This window comes from Scyliorhinus torazame, chromosome 13, assembly GCF_047496885.1.
Source record: "Scyliorhinus torazame isolate Kashiwa2021f chromosome 13, sScyTor2.1, whole genome shotgun sequence".
Classification (NCBI taxonomy): Eukaryota; Metazoa; Chordata; class Chondrichthyes; order Carcharhiniformes; family Scyliorhinidae; genus Scyliorhinus; species Scyliorhinus torazame.
In genome coordinates, this window is record NC_092719.1 from 808246 (window position 1) to 824267 (window position 16022).

General features: G+C 58.1%; 1 protein-coding gene across 1 annotated transcript in view; it reads right to left on the reverse strand.

Moving 5' to 3' along the window:
• LOC140387803 (semaphorin-3E-like) overlaps nucleotides 1–16022 on the reverse strand; it is a 401767-nt gene that overhangs the window by 14672 nt on the left and 371073 nt on the right. Inside the window, exon 15 of the mRNA XM_072470936.1 lies at nucleotides 11770–11837. Within this exon, the coding sequence (XP_072327037.1) occupies nucleotides 11770–11837 (68 nt within the window). The remainder of the gene's footprint in view (nucleotides 1–11769; nucleotides 11838–16022) is intronic.

The following is a 16022-nucleotide window of genomic DNA, read 5'->3' on the forward strand; positions in this document are numbered from 1 at the left end:
ACAGCATTGTTATCCCGGGTCTCTGGCACTGTGAGACAGCAGTGTTAACCCGGGCCCCTGGCACTGTGAGGCAGCAGTGTTAACCCGGGTCCCTGGCACTGTGAGACAGCATTGTTATCCCGGGTCCCTGGCACTGTGAGACAGCATTGTTATCCCCGGTCCCTGGCACTGTGAGACAGCATTGTTATCCCGGGTCCCTGGCACTGTGAGACAGCAGTGTTAACCCGGGTCCCTGGCACTGTGAGACAGCAGTGTTAACCCGGGTCCCTGGCACTGTGAGGCAGCATTGTTAACCCGGGTCCCTGGCACTGTGAGGCAGCAGTGTTAACGCGGGTCCCTGGCACTGTGAGACAGCATTGTTATCCCGGGTCCCTGGCACTGTGAGACAGCAGTGTTAACCCGGGTCCCTGGCACTGTGAGACAGCAGTGTTAACCCGGGTCCCTGGCACTGTGAGTCAGCAGTGTTAACCCGGGTCCCTGGCACTGTGAGACAGCATTGTTATCCCGGGTCCCTGGCACCGTGGGACAGCAGTGTTAACCCGGGTCCCTGGCTCTGTGAGACAGCAGTGTTAACCCGGGTCCCTGGCACTGTGAGACAGCAGTGTTAACCCGGGTCCCTGGCACTGTGAGTCAGCAGTGTTAACCCGGGTCCCTGGCTCTGTGAGACAGCAGTGTTAACCTGGGTCCCTGGCACTGTGAGACAGCAGTGTTAACCCGGGTCCCTGGCACCGTGGGACGGCAGTGTTAACCCGGGTCCCTGGCTCTGTGAGACAGCAGTGTTAACCCGGGTCCCTGGCTCTGTGAGACAGCAGTGTTAACCCGGGTCCCTGGCACAGTGAGACAGCAGTGTTAACCCGGGTCCCTGGCACAGTGAGACAGCAGTGTTAACCCGGGTCCCTGGCACAGTGAGACAGCAGTGTTAACCCGGGTCCCTGGCACTGTGAGACAGCAGTGTTAACCCGGGTCCCTGGCATTGTGAGACAACAGTGTTAACCCGGGTCGCTGGCACTGTGAGACAGCAGTGTTAACCCGGGTCCCTGGCACTGTGAGACAGCAGTGTTAACCCGGGTCCCTGGCACTGTGAGACAGCAGTGTTAACCCGGGTCCCTGGCACAGTGAGACAGCAGTGTTAACCCGGGTCCCTGGCACTGTGGGACAGCAGTGTTTACCCGGGTCCCTGGCACTGTGAGGCAGCAGTGTTAACCCGGATCCCTGGCACTGTGAGGCAGCAGTGTTAACTCGTGTCCCTGGCACTGTGAGACAGCAGTGTTAACCCGGGTCCCTGGCGCTGTAAGGCAGCAGTGTTAACCCGGGTCCCTGGCGCTGTGAGGCAGCAGCGTTAACCCGGGTCCCTGGCACTGTGAGGCAGCAGTGTTAACTCGTGTCCCTGGCACTGTGAGGCAGCAGCGTTAACCCGGGTCCCTGGCACTGTGAGGCAGCAGTGTTAACCCGGGTCCCTGGCTCTGCGAGACAGCAGTGTTAACCCGGGTCCCTGGCACAGTGAGACAGCAGTGTTAACCCGGGTCCCTGGCACTGTGAGGCAGCAGTGTTAACCCGGGTCCCTGGCACTGTGAGGCAGCCGTGTTAACCCAGGTCCCTGGCACTGTGAGACAGCAGTGTTAACCCAGGTCCCTGGCACTGTGAGGCAGCCGTGTTAACCCGGGTCCATGGCACTGTGAGGCAGCAGTGTTAACCCGGGTCCCTGGCACTGTGAGACAGCAGTGTTAACCCGGGTCCCTGGCACTGTGAGGCAGCAGTGTTAACCCGGGTCCCTGGCACTGTGAGGCAGCAGTGTTAACTCGTGTCCCTGGCACTGTGAGACAGCAGTGTTAACCCGGGTCCCTGGCGCTGTGAGGCAGCAGTGTTAACCCGGGTCCCTGGCGCTGTGAGGCAGCAGCGTTAACCCGGGTCCCTGGCACCGTGGGACAGCAGTGTTAACCCGGGTCCCTGGCACTGTGAGACAGCATTGTTATCCCGGGTCCCTGGCACTGTGAGGCAGCAGTGTTAACCCGGGTCCCTGGCACCGTGGGACAGCAGTGTTAACCCGGGTCCCTGGCTCTGTGAGACAGCAGTGTTAACCCGGGTCCCTGGCACTGTGAGACAGCAGTGTTAACCCGGGTCCCTGGCACTGTGAGTCAGCAGTGTTAACCCGGGTCCCTGGCACCGTGGGACAGCAGTGTTAACCTGGGTCCCTGGCACTGTGAGACAGCAGTGTTAACCCGGGTCCCTGGCACCGTGAGACAGCAGTGTTAACCCGGGTCCCTGGCACCGTGGGACAGCAGTGTTAACCCAGGTCCCTGGCACTGTGAGACAGCAGTGTTAACCCAGGTCCCTGGCACCGTGAGGCAGCCGTGTTAACCCGGGTCCATGGCACTGTGAGGCAGCAGTGTTAACCCGGGTCCCTGGCACTGTGAGACAGCAGTGTTAACCCGGGTCCCTGGCACTGTGAGGCAGCAGTGTTAACCCGGGTCCCTGGCACTGTGAGGCAGCAGTGTTAACTCGTGTCCCTGGCACTGTGAGACAGCAGTGTTAACCCGGGTCCCTGGCGCTGTAAGGCAGCAGTGTTAACCCGGGTCCCTGGCGCTGTGAGGCAGCAGCGTTAACCCGGGTCCCTGGCACTGTGAGGCAGCAGTGTTAACTCGTGTCCCTGGCACTGTGAGGCAGCAGCGTTAACCCGGGTCCCTGGCACTGTGAGGCAGCAGTGTTAACCCGGGTCCCTGGCTCTGCGAGACAGCAGTGTTAACCCGGGTCCCTGGCACAGTGAGACAGCAGTGTTAACCCGGGTCCCTGGCACTGTGAGGCAGCAGTGTTAACCCGGGTCCCTGGCACTGTGAGGCAGCCGTGTTAACCCAGGTCCCTGGCACTGTGAGACAGCAGTGTTAACCCAGGTCCCTGGCACCGTGAGGCAGCCGTGTTAACCCGGGTCCATGGCACTGTGAGGCAGCAGTGTTAACCCGGGTCCCTGGCACTGTGAGACAGCAGTGTTTACCCGGGTCCCTGGCACTGTGAGGCAGCAGTGTTAACCCGGATCCCTGGCACTGTGAGGCAGCAGTGTTAACTCGTGTCCCTGGCACTGTGAGACAGCAGTGTTAACCCGGGTCCCTGGCGCTGTAAGGCAGCAGTGTTAACCCGGGTCCCTGGCGCTGTGAGGCAGCAGCGTTAACCCGGGTCCCTGGCACTGTGAGGCAGCAGTGTTAACTCGTGTCCCTGGCACTGTGAGGCAGCAGCGTTAACCCGGGTCCCTGGCACTGTGAGGCAGCAGTGTTAACCCGGGTCCCTGGCTCTGCGAGACAGCAGTGTTAACCCGGGTCCCTGGCACAGTGAGACAGCAGTGTTAACCCGGGTCCCTGGCACTGTGAGGCAGCAGTGTTAACCCGGGTCCCTGGCACTGTGAGGCAGCCGTGTTAACCCAGGTCCCTGGCACTGTGAGACAGCAGTGTTAACCCGGGTCCCTGGCACTGTGAGGCAGCAGTGTTAACCCGGGTCCCTGGCACTGTGAGGCAGCAGTGTTAACTCGTGTCCCTGGCACTGTGGGACAGCAGTGTTAACCCGGGTCCCTGGCGCTGTGAGGCAGCAGTGTTAACCCGGGTCCCTGGCGCTGTGAGGCAGCAGCGTTAACCCGGGTCCCTGGCACCGTGGGACAGCAGTGTTAACCCGGGTCCCTGGCACTGTGAGACAGCATTGTTATCCCGGGTCCCTGGCACTGTGAGGCAGCAGTGTTAACCCGGGTCCCTGGCACCGTGGGACAGCAGTGTTAACCCGGGTCCCTGGCTCTGTGAGACAGCAGTGTTAACCCGGGTCCCTGGCACTGTGAGACAGCAGTGTTAACCCGGGTCCCTGGCACTGTGAGTCAGCAGTGTTAACCCGGGTCCCTGGCACCGTGGGACAGCAGTGTTAACCTGGGTCCCTGGCACTGTGAGACAGCAGTGTTAACCCGGGTCCCTGGCACCGTGAGACAGCAGTGTTAACCCGGGTCCCTGGCACCGTGGGACAGCAGTGTTAACCCAGGTCCCTGGCACTGTGAGACAGCAGTGTTAACCCAGGTCCCTGGCACCGTGAGGCAGCCGTGTTAACCCGGGTCCATGGCACTGTGAGGCAGCAGTGTTAACCCGGGTCTCTGGCACTGTGAGACAGCAGTGTTAACCCGGGTCCCTGGCACTGTGAGGCAGCAGTGTTAACCCGGGTCCCTGGCACTGTGAGGCAGCAGTGTTAACTCGTGTCCCTGGCACTGTGAGACAGCAGTGTTAACCCGGGTCCCTGGCGCTGTAAGGCAGCAGTGTTAACCCGGGTACCTGGCGCTGTGAGGCAGCAGCGTTAACCCGGGTCCCTGGCACTGTGAGGCAGCAGTGTTAACTCGTGTCCCTGGCACTGTGAGGCAGCAGCGTTAACCCGGGTCCCTGGCACTGTGAGGCAGCAGTGTTAACCCGGGTCCCTGGCTCTGCGAGACAGCAGTGTTAACCCGGGTCCCTGGCACAGTGAGACAGCAGTGTTAACCCGGGTCCCTGGCACTGTGAGACAGCAGTGTTAACCCGGCTCCCTGGCACTGTGAGGCAGCCGTGTTAACCCAGGTCCCTGGCACTGTGAGACAGCAGTGTTAACCCAGGTCCCTGGCACTGTGAGGCAGCCGTGTTAACCCGGGTCCATGGCACTGTGAGGCAGCAGTGTTAACCCGGGTCCCTGGCACTGTGAGACAGCAGTGTTAACCCGGGTCCCTGGCACTGTGAGGCAGCAGTGTTAACCCGTGTCCCTGGCACTGTGAGGCAGCAGTGTTAACTCGTGTCCCTGGCACTGTGAGACAGCAGTGTTAACCCGGGTCCCTGGCGCTGTGAGGCAGCAGTGTTAACCCGGGTCCCTGGCGCTGTGAGGCAGCAGCGTTAACCCGGGTCCCTGGCACTGTGAGGCAGCAGTGTTAACCCGTGTCCCTGGCACTGTGAGGCAGCAGCGTTAACCCGGGTCCCTGGCACTGTGAGGCAGCAGTGTTAACCCGGGTCCCTGGCACTGTGAGACAGCAGTGTTAACCCGGGTCCCTGGCTCTGCGAGACAGCAGTGTTAACCCGGGTCCCTGGCACTGTGAGACAGCAGTGTTAACCCGGGCCCCTGGCACTGTGAGGCAGCAGTGTTAACCCAGGTCCCTGGCACTGTGAGACAGCATTGTTATCCCTGGTCTCTGGCACTGTGAGACAGCAGTGTTAACCCGGGCCCCTGGCACTGTGAGGCAGCAGTGTTAACCCGGGTCCCTGGCACTGTGAGACAGCATTGTTATCCCGGGTCCCTGGCACTGTGAGACAGCATTGTTATCCCGGGTCCCTGGCACTGTGAGACAGCATTGTTATCCCGGGTCCCTGGCACTGTGAGACAGCAGTGTTAACCCGGGTCCCTGGCACTGTGAGACAGCAGTGTTAACCCGGGTCCCTGGCACTGTGAGGCAGCATTGTTAACCCGGGTCCCTGGCACTGTGAGGCAGCAGTGTTAACGCGGGTCCCTGGCACTGTGAGACAGCATTGTTATCCCGGGTCCCTGGCACTGTGAGACAGCAGTGTTAACCCGGGTCCCTGGCACTGTGAGACAGCAGTGTTAACCCGGGTCCCTGGCACTGTGAGTCAGCAGTGTTAACCCGGGTCCCTGGCACTGTGAGACAGCATTGTTATCCCGGGTCCCTGGCACCGTGGGACAGCAGTGTTAACCCGGGTCCCTGGCTCTGTGAGACAGCAGTGTTAACCCGGGTCCCTGGCACTGTGAGACAGCAGTGTTAACCCGGGTCCCTGGCACTGTGAGTCAGCAGTGTTAACCCGGGTCCCTGGCTCTGTGAGACAGCAGTGTTAACCTGGGTCCCTGGCACTGTGAGACAGCAGTGTTAACCCGGGTCCCTGGCACCGTGGGACGGCAGTGTTAACCCGGGTCCCTGGCTCTGTGAGACAGCAGTGTTAACCCGGGTCCCTGGCTCTGTGAGACAGCAGTGTTAACCCGGGTCCCTGGCACAGTGAGACAGCAGTGTTAACCCGGGTCCCTGGCACAGTGAGACAGCAGTGTTAACCCGGGTCCCTGGCACAGTGAGACAGCAGTGTTAACCCGGGTCCCTGGCACTGTGAGACAGCAGTGTTAACCCGGGTCCCTGGCATTGTGAGACAACAGTGTTAACCCGGGTCGCTGGCACTGTGAGACAGCAGTGTTAACCCGGGTCCCTGGCACTGTGAGACAGCAGTGTTAACCCGGGTCCCTGGCACTGTGAGACAGCAGTGTTAACCCGGGTCCCTGGCACAGTGAGACAGCAGTGTTAACCCGGGTCCCTGGCACTGTGGGACAGCAGTGTTAACCCGGGTCCCTGGCACTGTGAGGCAGCAGTGTTAACCCGGGTCCCTGGCACTGTGGGACAGCAGTGTTAACCCGGGTCCCTGGCACTGTGAGACAGCAGTGTTAACCCGCGTCCCTGGCACTGTGAGGCAGCAGTGTTAACCCGGGTCCCTGGCACTGTGGGACAGCAGTGTTAACACGCGTCCCTGGCACTGTGAGGCAGCAGTGTTAACCCGGGTCCCTGGCACTGTGAGGCAGCAGTGTTAACCCGGGTCCCAGGCACTGTGAGACAGCAGTGTTAACCCGGGTCCCTGGCACTGTGGGACAGCAGTGTTAACCGGGTCCCTGGCACTGTGAGGCAGCAGTGTTAACCCGGGTCCCTGGCGCTGTGAGACAGCAGTGTTAACCCCGGACCCTGGCTCTGTGAGGCAGCATTGTTATCCCGGGTCCCTGGCACTGTGAGACAGCAGTGTTAACCCGGGTCCCTGGCACTGTGAGGCAGCAGTGTTAACCCGGGTCCCTGGCGCTGTGGGACAGCAGTGTTAACCCGGGCCCCTGGCACTGTGAGGCAGCAGTGTTAACCCGGGCCCCTGGCACTGTGAGGCAGCAGTGCTAACCCGGGTCCCTGGCACTGTGGGACAGCAGTGTTAACCCAGATCCCTGGCACTGTGAGACAGCAGTGTTAACCCGGGCCCCTGGCACTGTGAGGCAGCAGTGCTAACCCGGGTCCCTGGCACTGTGGGACAGCAGTGTTAACCCAGGTCCCTGGCACTGTGAGACAGCAGTGTTAACCCGGGTCCCTGGCACTGTGAGACAGCAGTGTTAACCCGGGTCCCTGGCACTGTGAGACAGCAGTGTTAACCCGGGTCCCTGGCACTGTGAGACAGCAGTGTTAACCCGGGTCCCTGGCACTGTGGGACAGCAGTGTTAACCTGGGTCCCTGGCACTGTGGGTCAGCTGTGTTAACCCGGGTCCCTGGCACTGTGAGGCAGCAGTGTTAACCCGGGTCCCTGGCACTGTGAGACAGCAGTGTTAACCCGGGTCCCTGGCACTGTGAGACAGCAGTGTTAAACCGGGTCCCTGGCACTGTGGGACAGCAGTGTTAACCCAGGTCCCTGGCACTGTGAGACAGCAGTGTTAACCCGGGTCCCTGGCACTGTGAGACAGCAGTGTTAACCCGGGTCCCTGGCACTGTGAGACAGCAGTGTTAACCCGGGTCCCTGGCACTGTGAGACAGCAGTGTTAACCCGGGTCCCTGGCACTGTGGGACAGCAGTGTTAACCTGGGTCCCTGGCACTGTGGGTCAGCTGTGTTAACCCGGGTCCCTGGCACTGTGAGACAGCAGTGTTAACCCGGGTCCCTGGCACTGTGAGACAGCAGTGTTAACCCGGGTCCCTGGCACTGTGAGACAGCAGTGTTAACCCGGGTCCCTGGCACTGTGAGACAGTAGTGTTAACCCGGGTCCCTGGCACTGTGAGACAGCAGTGTTAACCCGGGTCCCTGGCACTGTGAGACAGCAGTGTGAACCCAGGTCCCTGGCGCTGTGAGACAGCAGTGTTAACCCGGGTCCCTGGCACTGTGAGACAGCAGTGTTAACCCGGGTCCCTGGCACTGTGAGACAGCAGTGTTAACCCGGGTCCCTGGCACTGTGAGACAGCAGTGTTAACCCGGGTCCCTGGCACTGTGAGATAGCAGTGTTAACCCGGGTCCCTGGCACTGTGAGACAGCAGTATGAACCCAGGTCCCTGGCGCTGTGAGACAGCAGCGTTAACCCGGGTCCCTGGCACCGTGGGACAGCAGTGTTAACCCGGGTCCCTGGCACTGTGAGACAGCAGTGTTAACCCGGGTCCCTGGCACTGTGAGACAGCAGTATGAACCCAGGTCCCTGGCGCTGTGAGACAGCAGCGTTAACCCGGGTCCCTGGCACTGTGAGACAGCAGTGTTAACCCGAGAACCTGGCACTGTGGGACAGCAGTGTTAACCCGGGTCCCTGGCACTGTGAGACAGCAGTGTTAACCCGGGTCCCTGGCACTGTGGGACAGCAGTGTTATCCCGGGTCCCTGGCACTGCCAGGCAGCAGTGTTAACCCGGGTCCCTGGCTCTGTGAGGCAGCAGTGTTAACCCGGGTCCCTGGCACTGTGAGACAGCAGTGTTAACCCGGGTCCCTGGCACTGTGAGACAGCAGTGTTAACCCGGGTCCCTGGCACTGTGAGACAGCAGTGTTAACCCGGGTCCCTGGCACTGTGACACAGCAGTGTTAACCCGGGTCCCTGGCACTGTGAGACAGCAGTGTTAACCCGGGTCCCTGGCACTGTGGGACAGCAGTGTTAACCCGGGTCCCTGGCACTGTGGGACAGCAGTGTTAACCCGGGTCCCTGGCACCGTGAGGCAGCAGTGTTAACCCGGGTCCCTGGCACCGTGGGACAGCTGTGTTAACCCGGGTCCCTGGCACTGTGAGACAGCAGTGTTAACCCGGGTCCCTGGCACTGTGGGACAGCAGTGTTAACCCGGGTCCCTGGCACTGTGAGACAGCAGTGTTTCCCCAGGTCCCTGGCACTGTGGGACAGCAGTGTTAACCCGGGTCCCTGGCACTGTGAGACAGCAGTGTTAACCCGGGTCCCTGGCACTGTGAGACAGCAGTGTTTCCCCAGGTCCCTGACACTGTGAGGCAGCAGTGTTAACCCGGGTCCCTGGCACTGTGGGACAGCAGTGTTAACCCGGGTCCCTGGCACTGTGGGACAGCAGTGTTAACCCGGGTCCCTGGCACCGTGAGGCAGCAGTGTTAACCCGGGTCCCTGGCACCGTGGGACAGCTGTGTTAACCCGGGTCCCTGGCACTGTGAGACAGCAGTGTTAACCCGGGTCCCTGGCACTGTGGGACAGCAGTGTTAACCCGGGTCCCTGGCACTGTGAGACAGCAGTGTTTCCCCAGGTCCCTGGCACTGTGGGACAGCAGTGTTAACCCGGGTCCCTGGCACTGTGAGACAGCAGTGCTAACCCGGGTCCCTGGCACTGTGAGACAGCAGTGTTAACCCGGGTCCCTGGCACTGTGAGGCAGCATTGTTATCCCGGGTCCCTGGCACTGTGAGACAGCAGTGTTAACCCGGGTCCCTGGCACTGTGAGACAGCAGTGTTAACCCGGGTCCCTGGCACTGTGAGACAGCAGTGTTAACCCGGGTCCCTGGCTCTGTGAGACAGCAGTGTTAACCCGGGTCCCTGGCGCTGTGAGACAGCAGTGTTTCCCCAGGTCCCTGGCACTGTGGGACAGCAGTGTTAACCCGGGTCCCTGGCACTGTGAGACAGCAGTGTTAACCCGGGTCCCTGGCTCTGTGAGACAGCAGTGTTTCCCCAGGTCCCTGGCACTGTGGGACAGCAGTGTTAACCCGGGTCCCTGGCACTGTGGGACAGCAGTGTTAACCCGGGTCCCTGGCTCTGTGAGACAGCAGTGTTTCCCCAGGTCCCTGGCACTGTGGGACAGCAGTGTTAACCCGGGTCCCTGGCACTGTGAGGCAGCAGCGTTAACCCGGGTCCCTGGCACTGTGAGACAGCAGTGTTTCCCCAGGTCCCTGGCACTGTGGGACAGCAGTGTTAACCCGGGTCCCTGGCACTGTGAGACAGCAGTGTTTCCCCAGGTCCCTGGCACTGTGGGACAGCAGTGTTAACCCGGGTCCCTGGCACTGTGAGACAGCAATGTTAACCCGGGTCCCTGACACTGTGAGACAGCAGTGTTAACCCGGGTCCCTGGCACTGTGGGACAGCAGTGTTAACCCGGGTCCCTGGCTCTGTGAGACAGCAGTGTTAACCCGGGTCCCTGGCACTGTGGGACAGCAGTGTTAACCCGGGTCCCTGGCGCTGTGAGACAGCAGTGTTAACCCGGGTCCCTGGCACTGTGGGACAGCAGTGTTAACCCGGGTCCCTGGCTCTGTGAGACAGCAGTGTTAACCCGGGTCCCTGACACTGTGAGGCAGCAGTGGTAACCCGGGTCCCCGGCACTGTGAGGCAGCAGTGTTAACCCGGGTCCCTGGCATTGTGAGACAGCAGTGTTAACCCGGGTCCCCGGCACTGTGAGGCAGCAGTGTTAACCACTGTCATTTGCAACAAAGCTCTGGAAGGTTACAGACAATCTACTGTTGATCTTCACTCTTAATGTTTCAGCCACAAGCCTCTGGCACTCAGTCCCCAGTTCACAGCCATTGTTTCTGAGCAGTGCGCTCCAGTGAAAGTGATTGTTGATGTCACCCCTGTCTCCAGGGGCAAAAATGTTTTATTGAACAATGGATCTGCAAACTATATTATCATAGATTATCATAGAATTTACAGTGCAGAAGGAGGCCATTCGGCCCATCGAGTCTGCACCGGCTCTTGGAAAGAGCACCCCACCCAAGGTCAACACCGCCACCCTATCCCCATAACCCAGTAACCCCACCCAACACTAAGGGCAATTTTGGACACTAAAGGCAATTTATCATTGGCCAATCCACCTAACCTGCACATCTTTGGACTGTGGGAGGAAACCGAAGCATCCGGAGGAAACCCACGCACACACGGGAGGATGTGCAGACTCCGCACAGACAGTGACCCAAGCTGGAATCGAACCTGGGACCCTGGAGCTGTGAAGCGATTTCAGTGATGTAACTGGAAACATCAACTTCCCGACTGTTTACTTACACTTTGTGAACGATTGTACAATATTTCAGATCTATTCCAAATCTGACATTCTTCATATTGTCAATTTAAGTATTTGGGGTTGAATGTAAACATAGAACATACCGAAACATAGAACATACAGTGCAGAAGGAGGCCATTCGGCCCATCGAGTCAGCACTAACCCACTTAAGCCCTCACTTCCACCCTATCCCCGTAACCCAATAACCCCTCCTAACATGTTTGGTCACTGAGGGCAATTTATCCCGGCCAATCCACCTAACCTGCACGTCTTTGCGCTGTGGGAGGAACCCGGAGCACCCGGAGGAAACCCACGCAGACACGGGGAGAAGGTGCAGACTCCGCACAGTGACCCAGCAGGGAATCGAACCTGGGACCCTGGCGCTGTGAAGCCACTTGTGCTACCGTGCTGCCCAAACAGGCTCCAAACATCTTGAATATTCTTCAGCAACATTATCAGATATCCATGGATGAATTTGATAGAAAGCGGTTCAATATTTAGGAATAACATTGCAACAAAGGCAGGATTAGGAATGAAGGATGGTTGGCATTTTCTCTGTTTGTGAATGCCACAGGCAGCAGAGTAGAACATGTTGAATATAAATTCTTTCAATATTAAACATTTGACTGAATGGAAAATCCTGAAACTGAGAGGTGGGCATGTTGGATTTTAAGCAGGAAAGATTTTTCAATTTGCTTTTGCAAGTTTTCTAATTCTTGAAAATAATTCTTCAAAGTGGGGTGAAGTGAATTTTAGAAGCAATCAGCCAGGATTATAAACTGAATATGACGGCTTATTGATTAGGTCGCTTACCATTCCAGTGTTGGCCCAGGCACTGATGCACTGCATCACCATGTCGAATATCCTGCCTACGGAAACGCCTGCAGGAGAGGAGTAGGCAAGAATATTTTAATATTCGAGAATGCACAATCCTCCAATAATATCCACAGGTAAATTATCTTCCATGTATTTTTTCAAAACGAGTTTCTGAAGCCAATGTGTGCAGATATAATTGTTATCCATACTCTCCGTGCGATTGACATCCCGTGGGTGGGATTCTCCGTCGACGGGCTCCTCCGCTTCGCTGGCAGTGCACTCACGCCCACGGATTTCCTGATGGGGTGGGGCTGCCCTCAAGGGAAACCCCATTGGCCGGCTGCTGGGACACAGTCCTGACGCACCAGACAACGGGTGCGTCAGGACGGAGAATCCCGCTCCTTATATTGGAGGAGTGAGCAGTTTGCTATTAATTTAACAAGTTGGTCTTATTTGATGTCACTATAAAGGGTCCACATTTCAGTCAAATATGTCAATTAGAGCCCAACATGTTTGAACTAAATGTATAAATGATAACAAGAACAGAGGATGCTGGAAAAGCTCAAGGGGAGAAACAGAATTAATGTTCTGAGTCCTTTGGCTCTTTGTCAGAACTGAAGGGAGGGAGAATGTGTTAGAGTTTAAAGTGTATCTGTGAGCAACAAAAGGCAGCAACTTTAAGAATAAAAGATAGATGGTCTAATGGGGGAGAGGAGGAGGGTTTGCATTGAGACAATACATGTGGAATTGTAGTACCGTCAATATGACGCGAGGCAGGTTGAGGTAATGTCAATTGAAGGCTTTATTAAGCAACACTTTATCCCCAGCAGCGTGGTTACAGAATGCCACTGCTGAGGGAAATGGAGGGAAAAGCTGGGTTCTTATACTGGCATTTCTGGGTGGAGTCCAGTAGGTGGCAGATCCTATTAGGACCTGGCATCCCTCCACCAATAGCCTGTCAACACGTGGTGTACCGTATTACCCCTAATACATACCACCACATTCACCCCTTGTTGAAAAAGAACCCGGCGGGATGGTGGTTCGCATGGTGGTAGTGGTTTACAGAGTCAATACTGTGCCGTAACTTTGAACAAAACACAAAATTATCGCTTCAACTGGGCCAACGGGCCAAACAGGGTCGGCATGATGCCATAACTATAACAAGACATAATAACTGAAAACGTTGAGAGTTAAAGTGATTCGATGAGCCGGATGGGCGTCCTTTCCGATCGTCTCGGGCGTGGTGGTGATGGCGCTGGCTCGAGTCCCGTCGACTCTGGGAGCGTAGCGCTGTCCCCTGTGTCCTTACTCCTGGGCGGGTCTGGGAGGAGAACCGAACCCCCCGGGAAGGGGGTGGCTGCGGGATGAACCGGCGGGAGTGAGGAGGTGGTGATTGGCGTTGGGGGTGTGTGGGTAGCTCCGGCGGGCACCAGATCTCGCAGGGAGACCGTGTCCTGTCGGCCATCGGGGTACTCCACATAGGCGTATTGCGGGTTGGCGTGAAGGAGATGCACCCGTTCCACCAACGGATCTGACTTGTGCGCCCGCACACGTTTCCGGAGCAGAATGGGTCCCGGAGCTGCTAGCCAGGTCGGAAGTGGCGTTCCAGAGGAGGACTTCCTAGGAAAGAGGAGGAGGCGCTCGTGAGGCGTTTGATTCGCGGTGGTGCACAGCAGGGACCGGATAGAGTGAACGGCATCCGGGAGTACTTCCTGCCAGCGGGAAATTGGGAGACTTCTAGACCGGAGGGCCAGCAGGACGGCCTTCCAGACCGTTCCATTCTCCCTTTCTACCTACCCGTTCCCCCGGGGGTTGTAACTGGTCGTCCTGCTCGAGGCTATGCCCTTGCTGAGCAGGAATTGATGCAGTTCGTCACTCATAAAGGAGGACCCCCTGTCGCTATGGATATAGTCGGGGAAACCGAACAGTGTAAAAATGGTACCGAGGGCTTTAATGACCGTGGACGCTGTCATGTCGGGGCAGGGAATGACGAAAGGGAAACGGGAGTATTCGTCAATGACGTTCAGGAAGTACGCGTTGCGATCGGTGGAGGGGAGGGGGCCTTTGAAATCCAAACTGAGGCGTTCAAAGGGTCAAGAGGCCTTAACCAGGTGCGCTCTATCTGGCCTGAAAAAGTGCGGTTTGCACTCAGCGCAGATCTGGCAGTTTCTGGTGACTGTTCGGACGTCCTCGACGGAGTAAGGGAGGTTGCGGGCCTTAAGGAAGTGGTAGAAACGAGTGACCCCTGGATGGCAGAGGTCCTCGTGGAGGGCTTGTAGACGGTCCACTTGTAAATTGGCACATGTGCCGCGAGATAGGGCATCGGATGGCTCGTTCAGCTTTCCGGGACGGTACAAGATCTCATAATTGAAGGTGGAGAGTTCGATCCTCCACCGCAAGATCTTGTCGTTCTTGATTTTGCCCCGCTGTGCATTATCGAACATGAAGGCAACCGACCGTTGGTCAGTGAGGGGAGTGAATCTCCTACCAGCCAGGTAATGCCTCCAGTGTTGCACAGCTTCCACTATTGCTTGTGCCTCCTTTTCCACTGAGGAGTGGCGGATTTCTGAAGCGTGGAGGGTTCGGGAGAAGAAGGCCACGGGTCTGCCCGCTTGGTTGAGGGTGGCCGCCAGAGCTACATCCGATGCGTCGCTCTCGACCTGGAAGGGGAGGGACTCGTCGATGGCGCGCATCGTGGCCTTTGCGATATCCGCTTTGATGCGGCTAAAGGCCTGGCATGCCTCTGTCGACAGGGGAAAAGTAGTGGACTGGATTAACGCACGGGCCTTGTCGGCGTACTGGGGGACCCACTGGGCGTAATAAGAAAAGAAGCCCAGGCAACATTTCAGGGCTTTGGCACAGTGGGGGAGAGGGAACTCCATGAGGGGGCGCATGCGTTCAGGGTCGGGGCCTATCACTCCATTACGCACTACGTAGCCCAGGATGGTTAGACGATCGGTGCGGAACACGCATTTTTCTTTGTTGTAAGTGAGGTTCAGGGCGTGAGCGGTCTGGAGGAATTTTTGGAGGTTGGCGTTGTGGTCCTGCTGGTCATGGCCGCAGATGGTGACGTTGTCGAGATACGGGAACGTGGCCCGTAAACCGTGCTGGTCAACCATTCGGTCCATCTCTCGTTGGAAGACCGAGACTCCGTTCGTGACGCCGAATGGAACCCTTACAAAGTGGTATAACCGCCCGTCTGCTTCGAAGGCAGTATAGTTGCGGTCACCGGGACGGATGGGGAGCTGGTGGTAGGCGGACTTGAGGTCCACGGTGGAAAAGACCTTGTACTGTGCAATCCGATTGACCATGTCGGATATGCGGGGGAGAGGGTACGCATCTAGCTGAGTGTACCTGTTGATGGTCTGACTATAGTCGATGACCATCCTCTGTTTCTCCCCGGTCTTAACAACTACCACCTGGGCTCTCCAGGGACTATTGCTAGCCTGGATGATGGCTTCCTTCAGCAGCCTCTGGACTTCGGACCGGATAAATGCTCGGTCCTGGGCGCTGTACCGTCTGCTCCTTGTGGCGACGGGTTTGCAATCCGGGGTGAGGTTCGCAAGCAAGGAACGCGGTTCAACCTTGAGGTTCGCGAGGCCGCAGACAGTCAGTGGGGGTATAGGGCCGCCAAATTTAAATGTTAAACTCTGGAGGTTGCATTGGAAGTCCATCCCTAGGAGTGTGGGCGCACAGAGATGGGGGAGGACATACAGCCGGTAATTTTGGAACTCCCTCCCCTGCACCGTTAGGTTAGCGATGCAGAACCCCATGATCTGAACGGACTGGGATCCCGCCGCCAGGAACATTTTCTGGGTGCTTGGCCGAATTACGAGGGAACAGCGCCTTACCGTGTCCGGATGAATGAAGCTCTCCGTGCTCCCAGAGTCGATAAGATACGGCGTCTCGTAGCCATTCACTAGGACTGTAGTGGTTGCAGCCTGGAGCGTCCGGGGTCGCGACTGGTCGAGGGTCGTCGAAGCCAGACGTGGTTGTTGAAGTTGAGCATCGTAATCAGGCAGTATGTGGCCGTCTGTGTTGGGGTCCTTCAGCCAAGATGGCGGCGTCCACGGATCGAGCGCGGTCGGGGGTGGACAAAATGGCGGCGCCCATCTCTCCCTTGTGGCGTCCGGGGTCCAAAATGGCGGCGGCCGTTGGTCGCACGTGGATCGCTGGGGGGGCTGGGCCTGTGGTCCTGTTTCTTCCCCGGAGATAGCGGCGACCCCGCGGGACTTGCACACCATCACGTA